Source organism: Lissotriton vulgaris, chromosome 1_1 (genome assembly GCF_964263255.1).
Source record: "Lissotriton vulgaris chromosome 1_1, aLisVul1.2, whole genome shotgun sequence".
NCBI classification, from domain to species: domain Eukaryota; kingdom Metazoa; phylum Chordata; class Amphibia; order Caudata; family Salamandridae; genus Lissotriton; species Lissotriton vulgaris.
The window spans coordinates 1,878,478,628-1,878,498,928 of NC_141685.1; the positions used below are offsets into that span (position 1 = coordinate 1,878,478,628).

The 20,301-nt window shown below is 41.0% G+C and overlaps 1 protein-coding gene across 2 annotated transcripts in view; it reads left to right on the forward strand.

Annotated features, from left to right (window-relative positions):
* Window positions 1-20,301, forward strand: part of CFTR (CF transmembrane conductance regulator) — a 1,194,762-nt gene that overhangs the window by 909,505 nt on the left and 264,956 nt on the right. For both annotated transcript variants that reach the window (XM_086919414.1, XM_086919415.1), the window contains one exon: window positions 4,974-5,068. In XM_086919414.1, the coding sequence (XP_086775540.1) occupies window positions 4,974-5,068 (95 nt within the window). The remainder of the gene's footprint in view (window positions 1-4,973; window positions 5,069-20,301) is intronic.

Consider the following 20,301-nt stretch of genomic DNA (forward strand, 5'->3'; position numbering starts at 1 on the left):
GGTACGTTTTAATGTACAGACATGGCACTAGAGTGGCTGTCTGTGAAGTAAAACGTGATGGTAGAGTGGCTACATACCAAAATTAGGTATGTCACTCCTACCAGCTGCTCTACTTCCATTCCATGCCTTACCTTTCTCCTGTTCGGCCTCTGATAATGCATTGATAGGTGGCTAGCCATTCTTCTCAGCTTGTGTCTGCTCTGTGACCCATGCTTTCCACTCCTATGTGCTGTGTTCAAGAATTTGAACTGTGCCTATGCTTTAGAGGGACATTGGACCCGGTGTCTCTTCAAATCAATGTTTATAAATAGCTGAGAAACCCTGCCCTGCCACCTTTAAAATGATTAAGAAAAGCCAGCATCTTTTTGGAGGCCCCAGAGCTTTTGATGTTGTTAGACAGGGTCTTTGGCCTCATGAAGTCTTTCATAGTTTAGCTGCTATGTAAAACCTCGACTAGTCTGGCTAAAGTGACACCTGTTTTAAGTTAGAAACAGTGCAATTTTTTCATTAAGCTGAGGTTGAAGCAGCTTTAATTTGTGAACTGTCATGTGGAATATAAAAAAAGATTTTTTTTACAATTTCAATGTTTTTCCAACCTTTAGTTAGACCTCCGCAGTTTTCCGATTAGCAAAAAAATTGTGAAATCGTCACTTTTGTAAAAATCCTAGGATTTTTACAACACGTTTGTAAAAATCCTACGATTTTTACAAAAGGGCCCACAAAAATAGTCATTTAAAAAAATGCGACTGATCCTCTCTTTCTTGGCTCTGCGCTACCAATAAAAGGAGGGTGAACAACAGGACAGCTGGCACCGTAGGTATTAAGTTCCTCTGTTGCCTTCCTGTTAACACCTTGCAAATACACAGGCACTCCTCCTGTGCGAACAGGCTGAGCCAGGTCCCTACTTACCTCTCTGTCTCCACAGCCCTTTCCCTCCCCACTGACCTTTGTCTCGTGGAACCAGAACCACTGCCCTCTGCAGCCACATGACTCCTCTACACCCCCATCCTCTCCAGTGCATCTTCTCCCTGTTTCTCTTGTGGCTGAAACTCCCACCCCATCCCCAGGACGCTCATCTGTTCTATCTTCCCCTCCATATCCATCCACCACACCAACCAAGTCATTCACTCCGTTCTGCCCTGTGCACCTTTGGAATGAAGGTTTTCGGATTCCATAGAGAGCAGCATTGTCAAATTAAGGTCTGCACTCTCTGGCATCAGACACCCTCCTGTTCCAATGTGCTGTGCTGTTGGAAACTGTGCCACAGACGGTGGTTTGTCACAGTCTCCAACAGTGACAGATCAAGGACTAAGCAGTGTCTTTGTGACAGGCTCAGGGCCGGACTGGTCATAGCGGGCATCAGGCGTTTTCCCGGAAGGCTGGAAGGGTGGGGGCCGGTTTTGGAGCAGTGGGGGTCGCTTTTGATACTGGGGCCCAGTTTTGCAGGTGCTCCAATATCACCCCTCAGTAACAAAAGCATCAGTGCTTTACACTTGCCCCCCCCCCCCACCATCCACTGGGGGCCAGGTCCGACAAAATTGGCAGGGCTGCTTTGGGTTCCCAGTCCAGCTCTGGACAGGCACATGTTCTGCCTGCTGCAAAAATGCAACACATTTTGTGGTTAGGCACTGCAGATTTTGCTTTTTTTGCCACAAAATTTGCCATCCCAGGCCGCAAAATCCTGGACGGTCAGTTTCTTTTCAAGAGCAATGCCAGCGGTACAAGGCCAAGCCACTGATCGCAGATTTAGTGTTCTTAGCTTTCTTTCAGTGCAGCTACCTTTAGCTTCTCAGAATAAGATCCCGGTAGTTTGTGAGCCTGCCAAACGCAGAGGCTTCGGCCAGACCTCACTCACTAAACAAGTGTAAAAACACATCTTTCAGGTTTAGTTCAGAACACAATAATATGAAACTAAAATACACCAGATCCGATTATAAAGAAAAAATAGCATTGAATGAAGGTGTGTAACCATGTAGCCCTGGCATAAATGTCCTTTTGGGCACCTGCCAGGCACCAATTCATGATATCAAGTTTCTGCTCCAAAAATCTTTTTGAGAAATTCCAAGAGGAGAGGCCCTGACTGTACTCTTTCAAGTGCCCGAAGGACAGGTGAAAGGGACAAAAATAGGATTAAGACAATATGAAGAAAAAGCAGTTGCTTTATTTAGGGAGCCTCCCTACATACTTAGGGTTTAGGTTAGAATGCTCCAGATTTATAGGTACCTGTTGCGCTTGCAGATATCTCTTCCATTGGCAATGACTGCCGTCACAACGCATCCTGTCAATGCATTGTCAATGCATTGCAAGTGTGCTGTTAGAGTCCTTACGGCTCACTTTAAATAGCTTTTTTTGACTTTCACAAAGAAAATCCCAAAGCAGGATTTTTTTGTTTTAAATTAAAAAAAAAGCAGTGACCTATTTTGCCATGGGAACTTTTTCTTCCCAAAGGTGTAGTGGTTGTTTTTACTTTCACTTACCGCTACGTTTTGGATGGGGGTAGGCAAAAGAAAATACTTGAATTGCCATTTTTTCACCCATTCTAAATAGAGTGGGCAGGCAAATGGCAAAAACTTACTCCAGCGGGCTGTCGGAGATGTATGTTAGCAGCGGAGATGGAGTAGTGTCTGGCGCTAATAAACTGAAGGTCCGCCTGAATAAATGAGGTGGGCGGACCTTCAGTATGGTGGAAAGGGTACTCCATTGCTGCTGAGAAGGAGTACCCTTTCTGCTGCACTTTAAACCAGCCCCTAAAGTCTAACCTGTTATTTTGTGGGTTTGTTGATTAATGTTCAAGATACGTCTCTCAATGTTGTGGGTCTGTGAGTATGGATGTTCAAGGTGGGTGTGTTTCTGAATGTGTGACTCAATTAGTATTATAGATCACTATGTATATGAATGCCAGGGCATTGACATTCGGGCACTGTCTGCATTAATGTTTTAGGTCGGTGTATGGATGTGAGAAATGTGACACGCCCTGAGTGGGGAGTAGACACATATTTACATGACCGCTATTGGAAAGCCCTGCCAAACCAGGCTGACTAAGTCTGTCAGAAAGAAGGAACAGGGTCCCAATTTTCTGGGTTCCTTCGTAGCAGAAAGAGGCCAATAATTATTTTCAAACGTTTCGGTGAGGTAAATTTATAAGAAAAAATGCAATTTAAAATGTAAGAAACTTATGTCTCAAATCTTGAAAACACATTTAAAAAATATTTCAGTAGAGTAAGGGATGAAAAGGAAATCTCCATATGAAGCTCAATAAATAAACGTTTTTCATTTATATTAACAAAAAGTGGGATACTCTTGGGAGGAATCTTGGACTGATGCAGAATTCAATGGACCAGACAAAAATGTATGCCTCCTTTTGCAGGCTTAAGAATTTCTGGTGCTGTAGAACACTAATTCCAAGCGCCTGAAAATAAAGCTGCATTGCTTTGGGGTGAGGAATGTCTTGGTAGAGTCGTTTCCAAGTAACATTCAGGCTATTCCAGTAAAAGTGGCAACTGTTTCAAGTTGAGAGCTGTGCACTTTCTGCAGAAAGCTCAGCCTCAGGGAGCTGATGCTTTTAAAACTAACTGCGGGGAAAATAAAAAAAACAATCATATTCCACAATGTCACAGCATTTCAGACCTGGGGGCTCGAACCACTATGATTAGCCGCAGTCACAGGGATGGTGGCCTGAGGTGGTCAGTAGGCCACCATGGCTGTGATTGATTGCTTTAAATAAAGCAATCTTTTTTTTAAAAGGAGCCCATTTTCCTTAAAGAAAAATGGGATACGTTAAAAAAAAGAAAAGAAACGTTAGACAAACATTTTCTAGGAGCTGGCAGTGGTCCGATAGACCATTGCCTACTCCTAACAACGCTTTATTGGCAACAATCAGAAAGGAACCCCTTCTCTTTTGTGAATGGCTTACCACTTCCTTTGAGTTAGTGGTAAAATATTAATGTTTTGCTACCAGATTCAAGTCTCGGAACCGCCATACAAACCATAAGGAGTCAATATTTGGAAGCTTACCCCTTCCTAATACAGATTCCTTATAATTAGCCTAACACGTTTAATGATTTGAAAACATTTCAGGCCGCCAATACTGCAGAACTCATGCAGGCCTAATGAAGTACCACAATACTTCAGAGACACCCACCTCTCAAGCATCTACTCCATGGTCCGCATACCATGAAGTGGGACTCTTGGAAGTACAGCGCTCCCTAAAAAAACTTTAGAGAAAAGGGTGAGAAGACAATACATCTGGGTGTGCACAGCCTAAGGGTGTTGTGCACAATGGGGGATTGCCTCATGCTAGGTTTGGGCACAGGAGCTGGCCAAAGATCAGGCTCTGTGGACAACATCCTCTGTGCACATCCCAAGGGATTTGTCCGCCTGCAGCAGTTGGCTGCATGGCCTGTCCTTTGGCCTCATCAAAGCAGACATAAAAATGGAGAAATGTCTGCATTTCTCCAAATATTTCCTACTTTGTGTCTATGCGACATTCTACAGCACACATATAAAGTGGATACGTAATGAAGGATGTATTTTATAGGGTTCCAATTCGAATACAAAACCTATACTAGAGAAAATGCACGCACCCTTGCATGGCTGCTAAAAGTGCACCAGCATCTGGGGAGAGAAAAAGTATTCCATGTCTTACCGGATCCCACTGTGATGAGGCTTGTTTCAGCTTCTGAGCTTAAATCTCCTGGGTAGATATCAACAGCCTAGGAGCAAATAAAAATGCAGCATTTTATTAGTGCACAGCTGTACGGATGTATAATTAATCGTGATTGATAAGACATATAAAACAACCATCTACTTATACTATCAACACCACATGAATGTTAAAATATTAGTACAGCGGAAGCAAATGCACTTGAAGGGGATTTCAAGAAGCTTAGGAGTAGCAGATGCATAGCTCTTGTGAGTGCACACAATATATAGCAGGTTCCTTAATCTTCTCCTACCTTCTATTTTCTTAACAGGACCTTTCTAAGTTTCCAGAAAAAGACAACACTGTTCTAGGTGAAGGTGGGATAACTTTGAGTGGAGGTCAACGTGCACGAATCTCATTGGCTAGGTAACTATCTTTATTTCTCCTGATGCCATTAATATAAATACATGTATGTGACATTCTGAGACTGCTGTTGATACTGGGGCATTTGTACACAGAATTTGTTGGTGGTTAAGAAAACCTAATGCTTCAGAAAGCTAAGTTCAGGCAACAGGTTTACAGCATCACCTCAATAGGTCATTTGAGGGCCCAACAATTCAAAACATCTGTCAGAAATTGTTATTCCTATGGCCTGAAGTAACCCTTGCCAACTTAATGAGCACAATCTGGTTATGCCAAAATACAGTCCTGAGAGAATGTCTGCTCAACGTTTGGTAGCTACAGCACAAGCAGAAGGGAGGATCCAGAAAAGTGTGTTCTATGTTCAACCAATGTCATCAATTATAAGTACAGAACACAATACAATAACATTCCCAATTAGAAAAATTGCTAGAAAGTACGCCCAGATTGTCAACATTGATTGCTGCGGAACGTCTGCTGAATCTGCTGCTTTTGGTGGCAACAGCTCAGATCTGGACAAAGATGGATTTCGGAGCCACTAATGTTTTTTTATGGGTTGGATAGATATCCTTGCCTTGCACCAATCCAAGGTTTTCCTGTCAGACTTTGTCACTTTTTTAGTTCTCAAATCTTTCAGCAGACAAAGGCTGGAAGCTGTAGCAGATTCACGAGGCTGGGTAATTTTATCACAAGGTCCTGCTGAACCTGTTTGCAACCTGGCAAAAAGCACAGAGTGGTACAAACCTTGGATGGGCTTCCCTGAGGACGTCTCAGTGCCTTGTCATAAGACAGGAAAAATGAACAAGTACCTCAGGGCAGGCTATAGACACAAGGTCTCCTTCCACCTAAGTCTCCTGTAGAGTACTGTCCACTGTGACCTGTTGGGCCCTCTTTGAGTAAGGAGCCCTACTGTTTTTTGTGTCCCTAAAGCAGGCAAACAAGATACAAACTCAAAGTCACCAAAACCTGTGTCTTTGACTGAATTGTTTTCCTCCTGACAAAGGTAGGGGTCAATAGTCTTTTGTCCTCCTATAGGGTCTTCTTCTTCAGGTGTAGTCTTCCGCTGTCTAGAAATGATCTGAAGAGATGGTAGTGAGTTGTCAGTTTTATCCTTAGCATTAACCAGTGATTGGAGTATTTTTCCTACCCAGTCCTGCTGACCTTTGTGTCATGTGCCACCTTCATTTGCACAACATTCTCTTCACTTTACTGTGTAATTACTCAGGGCCCCTGTTTCAAAATGGAAGAACTCCTCTGACACCAGCCTTGCCTCTATTTATCTTCACGGACAGTTCTCTATTTAGTTGAGCTCTCCTCATACTTGATAGCTTCCAAACTGGTTTTCTCTTCCACTGTGATTGTAGCTCGGCTGCCTAGGAGGGTAATGGGGATGAAAAAGAAAAGGCCTCTTTGGCATCTCCATCCAAAAAGATGAAATGTCAAGACAGTCATTTGTTTTGCCAGGTATTCCAGTCCTCTTTAACACCTTCAACGCGGCGCGAATTTTCGCGCTGTGCTGAAGGTTCTAAGAAACGGGCGTGGCTGTGACGGAACGGTTCCGTCATAAGCACAGCCCAACCGGCGCTTGTGACGGAACCGTTCCGTCACGAGCATCGAAGGGGTTAAGATTGCAAATGCTTGTTAAGTGGTCAGTAGTTAACATCACCCTGTCTTTCATGTTCTCACAGGGAGGCCATTGTCTTCTAAGTCATGGGTGTTATATGGCTTTGGTGTGTGCACATGCACACGCCATGTGCAAACACATGCACTGCAATACTCGCATTTAAAATGACAAATTACTGTAGATAATATTTCACCCCAAAAACCTTTGTATGATATGTACATTTTCCCATTATTGATCTGTGTTCACACAATGCCACAGACATTCAGGGGGACGAATAGCAAATCTGCATCACAGATGCAAACTCATAAACAGCTCAACCCGATTGATGGCATGCAAGAGATCACAGTATATGCACAATTGAACACAAGTACCTGCGCCCATCATGCCATAATAACAACACCTGACAGAATTTTGTGTGACAGGCCATGCAAATATATTTCTCCTTCCATATAGCAGTCGGATTCTCTCCATGACATCGATCATCATGTAGAAAAAACAAACTCAAAGAGATTCAGGGCCAAATGATTTTCTCAAAATTGCAAGAGCTACTATCAAGTGCTGAAGATGGCATTAAATCCCAAATCTCTCACTTCAAAATGAGTATTGTAGCCATTATCCCACACACCTTAATCTGTATTAATGGGGAGTCCTTAGCAAGGATCATTTAAGCCTTCAACCTGCCCACCAGTGTCAACAGTATTTCCGTAACTGCATCTAACTGTTCTAATTTTGTACATGTCTAAGCAGATGTTTAAGTTAAAATGTTTCTCTTAAAAGCTAAACTGAAACTGATATGGATAATAGAAAAATACACTTTCATCAAATACGACTTAATGCAGTAAAAATTCACTAGTTACTTGCAATAACTCAAAAAAGACACTTTGTAAAGGTAAGTGCACAAACTTTATAGCAAAACCCCAAGACATGGACCAGTAATGCTGTATTGCTACCTACAAAAATAACTAAATGCTAGTCACATAAGGCCATAGAGGTGACAAACATTTAACAGAGGGGTTCGAGTTCACTTCTAAGGCAGACATGGGCAATCAATTGGGGAAACCAGGATTAAAACCCGGGCCTGGTACTTTCAAAGTCTCATATCTACTCTCCTTCTCCTTATGGAATGTACAATGACCATCAGGTGTAACATCACCCGTGGATGTCCATAAAGGCATAGAGCAAATGTAAACAGAACTTCTAATGCCCTATGCTTCACACTGAACAGAAGAGACATAGACTACCTTATTTCACCAGATCTCAAATCAATTAAATAAATGCAAGGCTTTTTATTGTAGTCTTCAACTAATTCCCAAAGCTTAGCACGTGCAGTTATCTTCCCTGGTAAGGATTTACTACAAGTATAGAAAAAACACCTGACACCCGGCTTCACCTCTCAGATGTCTGTAGAAATACAGTATTGCTATATGTTTTCTGCAATCAAAACAGGAGATAACATTCTGAGTTTCAACTGGGCTGCAGAAGCCTTTTGTGCAGATACAATCATCTGCTGTGACAGCACGGAAAATATCTTTGGAGGCTGAGCACGTGTTAAAGTTGGACTGGTGTAAATCATGCATAATTATGGCAAACTCGGGCATCATCAACCATGCCACAAAATACAAATGTCTGCATCTGACCATTTATTAGGTGCTCCACTGAGAAGTGCATGGCTGCCACTATCATCACCACTTCCCCACCAGTGGAGAGCGCTGTGAGGATCCTGGTGGAACAACTGCCAGTTATCCCTCATTGTTAGCAAAACTCTTATAGTGAGGGTTGTTCACTGGGTCATGGTCACAGATGCCCTGCCTCCCAAGTAAGGCTTGCCCCTGACAGATTCTATATGCATGCCATAAGCTGAGTAGGCACAGCAAAGTTCAAAAACTTCAACAACTATGAATTCCCTGAGACAGCCTCAACGGCAAACATTTTACCGAACTCAAAGGTCAACACATAGCACCATGAAGTTAATTGCACTTTATAGTTCAGAAAAGTAGGATTTTCATGATTTCTGAAGGTTCCTCTAGAACAGTGTTTCTCAAACTGTGAGCCGATTTTAGGAGGGTTGCGAAAGTCCAAGTAATTAATAAAGATGATATTACATTCTATAGTTACCATGTCACAATGGATTCACTTCAAAGACAGAGGTTAGAAGTTAAGCTAAGTCTGCTGAAAAATTGCTGCTTATGTTTATTTAACATGGTGTTTACAAACTCCTCTCAAATTGCAGTCTGAGAAAGTCAAGTAAAGTAAATTATAAAACAATTTTGCTGGTATAAATGGAGTGTAAGAGGTAAGGCTATGGGATATCTTTTTTGTAACACACAACAAGATGTAAATACATATAACTGTAAATGAACTGTACACATTCAGCAATCAGGAAAGCAAAAATCACGCGGGAAAAGAAATGTTGTTAATAGGATCAAAACAGATCAAGACACTTTACTTGGTGATGCACAAGTAATAAATATTCACTGAAACCTGATTTCCACACCTTATCATTTGAGTGCAATATAATTTTATTAGTAAAACTGTACCTCTGTGCACATTTAGTGGCCATTTCATTTCAAAATGTGCTGTCTGCATATAACAGTGTGCCACCACATAGAGCTTTAGTTGCTGTAAAAATCACTTGCTTTGCATCCATTAAAGTTAGGTGGGTTGCGAAAGTTTTTCATTCTAAAAATTCGATTGTGGTTCTAAAATGTTTGGGAAGCACAGCTCTTGAAATCAGGATGGAGAAACAGTCAAAGTGCACAGCATTCTAGAAATCTACATTACTTAGTCAAGTGTGCTCTACGTATGCACCCCCAGGTGCTGCTTCACTACAAAGAGGTACATAGAATGAAAAGAATAGGAATTGGCCTAACGGCTAGGGCGGTCGACCTCGATTTTGGGGAACTGAGTTCGAGTCTCGGCAACAACGCTGAACTTCCTGTGACTCTGGGCAAATCAAAAGTCTCTCCGTGCCTAACAAAAAAGAAAAATGACTGTTTTCTCATGTTATGCAACTGGTGCTATGTAAAGCGCTCTGATACCCGATTAGGGTAAAGTTCGCGCTATATAAAACTCTATAAAGAAAATATAGGTATTGTGAGATGTGGTCAACAAAGTACAAGGCACAGGTGGGGTCAAAGTCTTGGACTAGCAACAAAAGCGATGATCTTGTAAAATTTCCTGGTGGCCGTTTGATTGAGCCCAGCCTGTCCCAATCAAGAAATACAAAAATAATTGGGTCTACTTGCAACTCCTTTAGTAGTTCCAATTCAGACAAAATCAACATTGCAAGTTCTGCAGTAATTCAACTGGTTACCATGGGGGAAGTGTCTGGGTGAAATACCAGGCAAAAACATACGTGAATCTCCGCAAAAATGCAAACTGCTGAATGCTGTTTACCCAAATCCCATAATTGAGAAAATTTCTGCTTCCCCAAGATTTACCAATGCCACTGGTATCAATAATATTGAATAACGTTACCGGGTAGAAAACCACCTCTAATAAAAGTCTTTGGGCCAGATGTGCAACCCTAAATTGCGTCCTGTTTGCGACCGCAATTTAGGGCATGGCCATGTACAAACCTCATTTTGCGAATCAGTGAATTTTACTGGTTCGCAAAATGAGGTTTGCGACTCGCTATTAGGAAGGGGCATGCCGCAGGCATCCCTTCTTAATAGCGACTCGCATTTGTATGTATGAATGTTTTGTGACTGCAATTACTACAAGTAGGTGGTAAACCATTCGCAAACAGGAAGGGGTCCCCAGGGGACCTCTTCCCCTTTGTGAATGGATCAAAAATATTTTTTAAGGACAGGCAGTGGTCCCAGGGACCACTGCCAGTCTTTAGAAAATGAAACGGAAAAGTTTAATTTTTCTTTTTTTAAATGCATACGGTTTTCCTTTCAGGAAAACGGGATGCATTTAAAAAAAATTGCTTTTATTAAAATCAGTCGCAGACATGGTGGTCTGCTGTTCCCAGCAGGCCACCATCCCTGTGAGTGCTAACCATTCCTAATGGAGTCGCAAATTGTGCCTGCCTCATTAATAGTAATGAGGCCTGCAATTTGCGACCCCATTAGGAATCGCAAACAGTGTCTGAGACACTGTTGTACATCTCAATTTGCGAGTCGCAAATGCAACGCAATTTGTGAGTCGCAAATTGGTGGGTCATATAGCTGACCCTTTATTGCATGGTTAAAACCTTTGCAACATAAGTAAATGGCATCATGTCCAAATTTGCGTATTCCATAAATGTTGCTTCTTTGTAAGATACATACTTAAAACAACGTGAGTTAAAAATCATTGAAACATAAAAGGTGGCCAGTTCTACATATTACTAACACGGTGGTGCAATAATTTAAAGCGCATGTATGTGTGAGGTCAAGAGAAGCAAGGGATTTTACATTGTTACACTGATAAAAGTGTGAGACAGGTTTAAATAAGAAGGTTTGTGGAATTAAATATAACACTCACGATTCATAACCCGATAATGTAAGCTAAGATGGTCTCAGGTAGGAAGGGGGATATGTCATTAGGAGGATGTGATCGAAGGCATGGGCCTGGTAGTGGCCTGATTACTTCTCAACGCTTCACCTGCATGATCCTGAGCCTCTATCTTCCTGGAGAAGTATTGAATGAATTCGACTAAGGCACAGTTTAGCATAATATTAGATGGGTCAAAGCAGGCCTGGACTGCTTCCCTGCAGGATCTCATTTCTTTAGCAATCTACTCTCTTCGTAACAGGGCCCTCCTATCCTCTAGAAGGGTGGGGCACAGGCACAATACATGCATTATATCCTCATTATGCTGATTGCAGAGCAGGCACCTTGCCTGATCCTTGCCCCTTTTTCAAACAGGAAGGTGACAATCAATAGGGATTAGCCTCATCCTCAGCTTCATGAACTGTGACTTTGTCCTTTCATTGTAGGGGGTTGGTTAGGTAGCCCTGAGGTTTCCATTGTTTATAAGTACATTGTGTCATCCAGCCATGTTTCCCTGCAGGGAGGCTGGTCTTGACCTCTATTGAAGAACACCATTTTGGACTGAGTTTTGCAAACCTTTTTAATTCCTGTTGGATGATAGGCAGGTCCCAAGTAGATGACAAGTATGTTGAGGGCTTGTGTCAAATCGTGGTTTCTCACTGACCTATGTTTTGCAGCCAGTTCGATCTATACATTGTGGGCCAGGGTACTTTCCTTTGAGGCCCTGTGGTTGCGGCAGCTTATTGCAAAAGTTGCCTTGAAAGCCAACGCATGTCTGCATATTCTGAATTCCAGTCTTATTTGGGCTGGTGGTGTGTGGGAGATGAGCTGGAAAACTGTTCTGTAGATCTTTTTATCAAGAAACACACTCTCCCGTCCTTTCAGTGCCTCACTTCCATATGTTAGGGTTGGAAGAACCTTCACCTGAGCAACTTGGGAGATCAGTGCAAGTATGGGTCCTTTTAGTTTTATATATACAGATCTGAAAGCAAACGATAGTGCAGTGCCTATTTTTTATTTCAGTCATCTGTCTCACATATCTATCTATCTATCTTGTAGAAAACCACCTAATTTGTAATTGAGCAGGTGGGATTACCATCTTTGATTCATCTTTTCATTCTAGTGCTGACACACATTACAAGTGACTAACTACAATTGCTTTCCTGGATGTGGATGTGATATCTATCTAGCAGTAGTGGTCATCAATCTGCTTATGAGTGACACAGAATGGCTGTGGAAAGGGATAACACAGAAAAGAATGCACACTCAAATATTGAGTTATAAGGAGTAGTTTCAATGAAGGATGAAAAAAGGGGTCTTTTTTTAAAAGATGGCTTTCATTGCTGAAAAAAAAGTAAAAAAAATAAAAATAATTGCTGAATCCAAAACTAGCCTCAGATTAAAGACATGCTTACTTGAAGTAATGTATGATCACAGGAGTACATATATTGTAGTATTTGCCAATAAAATCACTTATTGAATATTTTGGTTGTAGCTTTTTGTTGTAAAAAGTATAATAATTGTTTTGAAAAATAACATGTAATGAGAACTATCATGAATTTATATACTTACCTTACTCAAACAAGTAAGCATTTCACTACCATTTACAATTTGTTTGTTTTCAGTGGGGAAGCCTTCTTTTCAAGATGACCTTTGCTCACCAAATAGCCCTACCGATAGCTGCTGATCCTGAAAACAATTCACCTCATGCATTGCAATGGAAGCACTCTATAGGGGTTTGAAATATACACCCACTTGAAAATAGGATGGTGATGAGAAAAATACTTCTCTGGGCTCATCCACAATGTGATTGACATTGTATCAAAACATTGACTGAAGGTGTTAGGTATTCCCAAAACAGTCAATAGGTGATGGGCACTGACCCAATGCCCATTCTCTGCTTTGTTTCTTTTACAAAGTAAAAGGTATTTGGCTATCTCAAAACAGTTCAATCTGATCATGAGAGTACATCTATGTACCTATTCATTTTTTTTTAACAGACTTTATTGAGGAACCGTAGCAATTTGACAGCATAAAGTTATCACAATACGGTCATTTTCTTTTTTTCTTTGATCCACATTATGGGTGTATGGTAATAATACAGAGTAGGAAACCATTATACAGTGGTACAGATAATGTAGTTTTAGAGGATCTGTGATCATTTAAAAGTGCAAAGGAAATTTTCAAGTACAATGCTGTAGTGTTATTCGAACATTCACACTATAAAGCTGATTTTTCCTCTTTGAACTGAAATCAACAATCCCAACTATACCCTCCCACCCTAACTCACCCTTTCCAAGCTCATGGTCTGAAGTACAGTAATGCCATTAGCATCTAAGGGGGATCTAGACGGTATTTACCTAAGGGGTCTATATATAGCTAAAATGGCTGAGTGGGGGAGTCTGGGGTTCAAGGGCTTCTAATTACGTGGTTGAAGGGTCATAGCTATGTCGTTGGGGTACCATGTAGGGGCAGGGGGTCACGAAGTTCAAACCCCTGCAGCATGACATCTAATTCCATGGAGATGGGTCGCTTCCGGAGACCCTTCTCCTCCTCCTGCCTTAGGGCTACACTCTCAGCTTTCCCCCACTGTATCATGTCCTCTTGGCAGCTGGACAACGGTGGGCACCTGGGGGACTTATCTATGTGCCTATTAATAATAACAATGTTAAACAAGGCTCTGGGAACCTGATAGACCATAAACTAGGTTGATATGCATTTTTATAGCTGCACAGGATGGAGCAGGTGAGATTCCACAGGCAACCTATGTAGCTGGATTTATGCACTACTCCTGCTCTACACAGGAGGATACGCATAATTATTCTCATTGTAGCATCTATAGGACAAATTGCATCTGTAAGACAACGTTTAAACACATCAATAAACAATATCTATGTCCAAAATGCATCTTGACATAGACCATTAGAGTTAATTTTTGTCTTTAAGCTTTTCAATCACAACTGCACAGGAGTGGGAGCATGTGTGTTCTGAGCACAATTTAATCCTACAAAAAAGAGAACTGCAGGGCTGGGCAATGAGTACAATGATTTAACAGAAATGCTCTACTCAACCCTTCGAAAAGAAACAAATCTTATTTATCTGTGTGGTTCTCTCGTTCAGTTAAGAAGCACTTCAGAGTGTGAATGATGGTGCTTAAATAACCTCAGAGAGAACGCATCTGTTGCCTAAGGACAGTCAGAGCCAATCAAAGAACATATGCTCAAGCATACTCTGCACTGGCCATTACAGCAATGGATTTATCACAATGTAAGTAGTTGAATGATACAGTGTATGATACTTATTTATTAGCTTCGAGCAGTCAATACGATTCACTTTTAACGTAAATGTGTTTCTGACGCCTGTAAAAAAAAGTGCCAGAACGTTAATATAAAGAAGGTTTTTGAGTCTACACATTCCTATAAAGTGAGTCTTCATGATGTCACTGGTGGTGTCATTGGTGGTCAGAGGTGATCCATCTTAGAGGACAATGCAACGTTTTCCAAGACAGGCCCTTGAGTGACGCTGCGGCATCCTACCTGTCTTTCACAGGCAGTGTAAAACCTTCCCTGTGCTTTTCCCACAAGTTTGTCCATCTATATTTGTGCCTTCTCCCAGCCATGACTTTTGTTGCTGCGTTTCCACACTGGACCATAAAAACCTTCATTTTTGTAGGACTAGGGTTTTGAGTACTTTAATTTCTAGCTGCCACCATACTCAGTTGGTCAATATTACAACAATTGGTTCCTTCGGGTGTAGAAGAACGCTGCTTCATTTAATGCTGTTTGAATCACGCAAAGAAGGAAGAAAATCTCCTTTGGCAAATGTTAATCGAGTAAGAGTGTCAAGCCATATGGTGAAACACGACTGGGTACACGAGTAATCCCAATACCCAGTTAGGACTAAAGTGAGTACAGCGCCAAAATAAGAATAACCATCGTGGGAGTATTCCACGCACTAAAGACAGACACATGCAGTTCAAACCATCCAAGCTACACCACCTAATCAGTCTACCTGAAGGCTGTATCGTTCCCTCCCAGTCCTGAAGAAGACCCGTGTTTGACGCCACATGTGCGCATCTTAAAGGGTCGAAACGTCGACGAATAGTTGGATCTGGTGTCCCAATACCCTGTGCGGAAAACTGATTTATGTCGTATACAGTGGTATATGCGAAATTGCACAGACCAAAGTTAAACTATTGTATATTTCCTTGTATATAAGTATTGCATAATTTCTGTTCACTTTTGCGCCGCCAGCACTGAGCACTAAATGTCACATAATTGCACCTTTTTCACTTATTGTACAGCCTTTGTGATAATTACAAAAAGAGTATTTGTGAATGACTATAATTCATAAAATAGTGCATAAATACATAATTGGTGTTGGATTCTGATTGTACACTACATATAATTATGAGTGACTAGAAGAAATGGTTTACACCCGAAGGAACCAATTGTTGTAATATTGACTAACTGCCCAGGTTCTTAGGGATACTGGGTTAACCCCATTGGAGATTTCACAAACCATACTCAGTTGGTCCTCCTAATGATCTTATTCTGTGCTGAAAGGGACTGGAATACATAGAGGATAAGCAATTTTCAAATGAGGACCAGAATAAGATCATGGCTATATTCAAATGTTATGCTCAAAATATACAAAAACTCAAATCTTTAGTGCAGAAACGAATGTTGGTCCTGTGATTTACCCACAAGGAAATAATGAGTGAGATTCATCAGATTTTAGGTTAAATATTCAAAGTTTAGTATTTCAGATTTAGAGATAAATAATATTAAGTGACACAAATCTCAATCCTAAAATTGTAATTATCATAAGATTTAATAAGTAAAAGCAATCCTGCAAGATACAAACATGACATTGATATGAATCTTCCTGAGCCGAAAACAATCATGGACATCTATAACATGTAGAATCAATGGGATATCAGTTAAGCCTCTTTCAAACCCTTGGGAAAGTTCAGCGAGTTCCAAATGACCACTTCCAATTCATTAAAGACAGGAAATTCTGCCTCAGTTCATTGCTGTAACATCAAAGTCACAACTGTATGACACGAACCTTTCAGCCAAAAAAGTTCTATCGCACTAGCATACCAGCTGGCAGCAAATCACAAGATTACGCCACAGTTTGCAATTTCCTTGTCAGTCTTAAACTGAAGTGGGTAAGTCAAGCTAAGCCAGTCTCTCAAAAGTAAAGAAGCATTTCTCCTCTCTTGTATTGTTACGAAATTTGTGGAATTATACTTCATTATTTCCTGGTGAAAACCCCTGGCACCATCACATTTGTCAGACCACTCTGTCCCATTGGTCATCTGCGGAAGGATGAGTTGATGTAGTAGGTAGAAATTATACAAATCCGGAAGAATTAAATAGTCAAAATCATGTAATATCCTTAGAATCATTGTATGTTTAGTCATATGAACAATGTGACACCCAGGAAGTAGGCGAGTTCATGCTCTTATATATTTGTCTGCTAGTTCTCATGCATCTGTTCTAGCATGTATCAGTTTTTGATGCAAGTTCAGTCTAACTGTGATACAGATGTCAAAGGAAGCAATTCAAAGTTATAGTACAAGTGGCAACTTTACAAAAAGTTCCCATAGGCTTCAAAGTATTCAGTTCATAAGTTCATGTTTGAAGAAAGGAAGGAAGAGAAACAAATTTTGAGGCCTTCATGAAATACAGTTCTCTTTACGATGGTAAAATATGAATCTCACTTTACATAGCATGGAATATTAATCTCTTAACTAAATACATTAATACATATTTCAACCAATTGATGATTCATTTATGTAAGTATAGGGTACTCATATCATTTTTGAAAATGTCACTGTTACACACACATATAGATTATATGAGTTTTCTTTGCATATTTATTATTAAGGCAGACATTATTTAAAGGCACATCAAAGGAAAGATTCACGAAATACCTCTTTAGCTAAAATTCATGTAGAACTTACTTTTCATTTGTCAGTTTCAGTGCACACATTTCATATTTAATGTACATGTCAAACATTAATTCACATGATCATATGTCATTAAAGTTTGCTTAGTAAACTGTTGTAAATTAGTAAGAGGAAAAACCTCTGCTCTATCACTATCATCCACCAAACCTTCCCCCTTATTTCAGAAAACAGTTTAAAACCCATCACCCTTCTGTGCATGATCATCCTACCTCCAAAGGTACATTTGGCATAGGTTGTGTACAGTCCCGTAGGTCTCACTTGTGTCTTTTTGGCACTATACTAACACCATGACTAGTATTTCTATTACTAATAATTAAAGTAATAATATTACATACACATGTCTGCCCTTTCGAACTGCTGTCAATAAAAGGCCTTGCTCTTACCAAATGTAATGTAACTCAGATACTATATTTTCTATTATAATACATCACAACACAACTTCAGAGCACAGTTGTAATGTGTATGCACTTGTATGAGCTCTTGGCTCGGCTCTCAAGCACAGCAATATAAGATTTGTGGACCTGTTCTTGTACAAAGTGTTTTGGCCATTAGCGCATCGCCACTTGGTGTCATTGGAGTTCCTTGCAAAGGGCACAGAGACCCATTGTGAGACGAAGGCAAGTGGGCACCTTGCCCTCTGCTAATGAGTCAAGTCACAGTGACATTTTGGATTCTCAGTGACAGCGAGTACTTCAACAATGCTGTCTGGACTTCAGTCCTGCGCCCGGCAGGAAGTGATTATTTACAATACACAGGTAGCAATTTCACGAAGCAAACACCATCATGTTTCTCTTGGCGTCTAATCACTGCCAGAAATATACTGCATGCTTCATGGACACCTGAAATGGTGTTTTTTTGTCTGCTTCAGTGATTAAATCTCGAAACAATGGGAGTCACATCCTACACGAAAGCCACTCCCTAGGAAGGAGGATCCTGCTATCAGCAAAATCACAGTTCGGCACTGACCGGGCTACAAAGTGCACAACTAAAGATTTGTAGTTCTGTATGAAGAGCAGGGACATTTTAAGGATTTTTGGGGCCCTGGGCCAAACATATTTTGAAGGCCCCTGTTGGGAACACGGGCCCACAAATGTATTATCCAATTTCAGCTCTTTCATGCCCTCCTTGGCCAGTTCAGTGAACACTTGTCAAAATTCTTAATGTGTTTATGTTTAATATTGATGGATAGTAATGTATGTTTTCAATATTGTAACACTGCAGCAGCACACTAATAACTGCAAATAATCTCTGTGATCCCTTTCCATTTTTGCATTAGTGAGGGTGTGTTTTAATCTACAAGAAACTTTCTTTATGGATGTTGCATGAAGCATGCATTTTTCTGCTAAATGTCTGTAATAAACTGTCACACATCAACCAATCAGTAAAGGTCATTAGGGCAAGACTCTGCAGAACAGAGCTGACTCTATCAGGCTGGGTTACAGTAGAAGGGTAAACCCATAAAAAGCCACTGGGACCTGGGTGCAATGCTATACAGTAAAGGGGGTTCCCAGTACATATAGATTCAAAGAAACAATTTTTTAGATTATTCATACATAAATGCAAAGAGATAACAACTTAGTTGGTCACACTGTTGTTTAATCACAATGTGATCAGAGATACATTATATCATAAAGTTACTAGATTTTCATTAGTTCCCCAAGAAGGAAAGGATAGGAGAGGTGAATGTGAAAGGAAAGTTTGTGCAAGGTTCAGATAAATACACAACGCTGCTTAATAGCTAAAGGTTTTTTAAATTTATCAATGCTAGCTTCAACATAGAGCCAGCATACAAAAGGACGAGCATTCAATGGGCCAAACACATTTCCGTTAAGCCATGCTACATGCGCATTGTATCAGTCTCCTCAGTGTAGGTAGAGCAAGCTAGTTGGGGGGTAGGTTGTCGACGTTTCGACCCCAAAAGTAACGTTAGGTATCCATGAAACCTTAAGGCGGGGTCTTCATCAGGACTGTGGTGGTGTGGGGGAGGGTAGGGGCCAGGTTACCTAAAGGGTTTAATGGAATAGAGTCAGTGGCTGTTCGTTATACTTGGACAGTGAATCTAAAATATAGCAAGTGCTATTTACCACGAAAGAAGAATCAAGGGTTGGGCCGTCCAGCTCCAAAAGGGGAGAATAGCAAAGGAAGTCTGTAAATTATTAAAGATGACAAAAATCAGCTCTCAAAAATATTAAATCTTTAACAGAGCATAGTGATAGTAACAGTAGGTGTTATGAATAAAGGCACTCACTCGGATCAAGGGGGATTCATTATCCTGGAAGTCGAGTTTAAGGCTCCTGCGTGGGTCAGTAATTACTGGTGTTAAGGAAACAAGGAGGAATTGACATAAAAAAATGTGTATTGCGCGGGGCAATATGAGAATAAATAGACAGATTAAATGAATTACATAGATAAAACCCCTGTGTGTGCTCACCTAAATCCACAGGATGGCTAATTCTTCGCTGGCATACTCGGGAAAAGGCCGCCGTTTGAAAACGATCTGTAAGGCAACAAACAGACAGGGCCACCGCATTAGATGCGCGATAGAGTCATTAAGCACGAAGGATTGTGCTTGGGCTAGGTAAATCCAGCAGATGGGTTAAATACCTGAAATACAGGCCGCTGGAGTTGCCTGACTGGGTCCTGGAGAGATGCCGCTCGATATGTAGGAAACCTGGAAGTTATTTAAGACGCGGGCTTGGCGCGTGCACGTTGTTCTAACACGTAATGCGTAGGGACATGGTGGAAAGACTCCAAACAGAGCATTGGATGGGAATACTAAGTTGGTTACAGAAGACAGTAAATAATGATTAAGGAGGTGACTGTGTCTTCTCTAAAATAAATAGCCTAAATGCACACATGTATGAACCATGCAAAAAATAACGTGCACCTCTCCAGCAAGGGGGTGCGAGCGTTCCTGAGTCCAAAGCCTAAATGTACTGTAACAAACATATGTCCCCACCGCACCACCCAATAAATTTGCTCTAAAGACTGAACTATACAGTTTCTTTCTTAAAATTCGCCTGCGCTATTACTTCAGGAATCCCACCACTCAGCAAAGAGTCTCGGAAACAGACTTGAGAGTGCCCTCTACGTTTTTTCCACGATCGTATGCCATGACTAGTAAGATACTAGCCTACAAGAATGTGGTGTCACGCGATG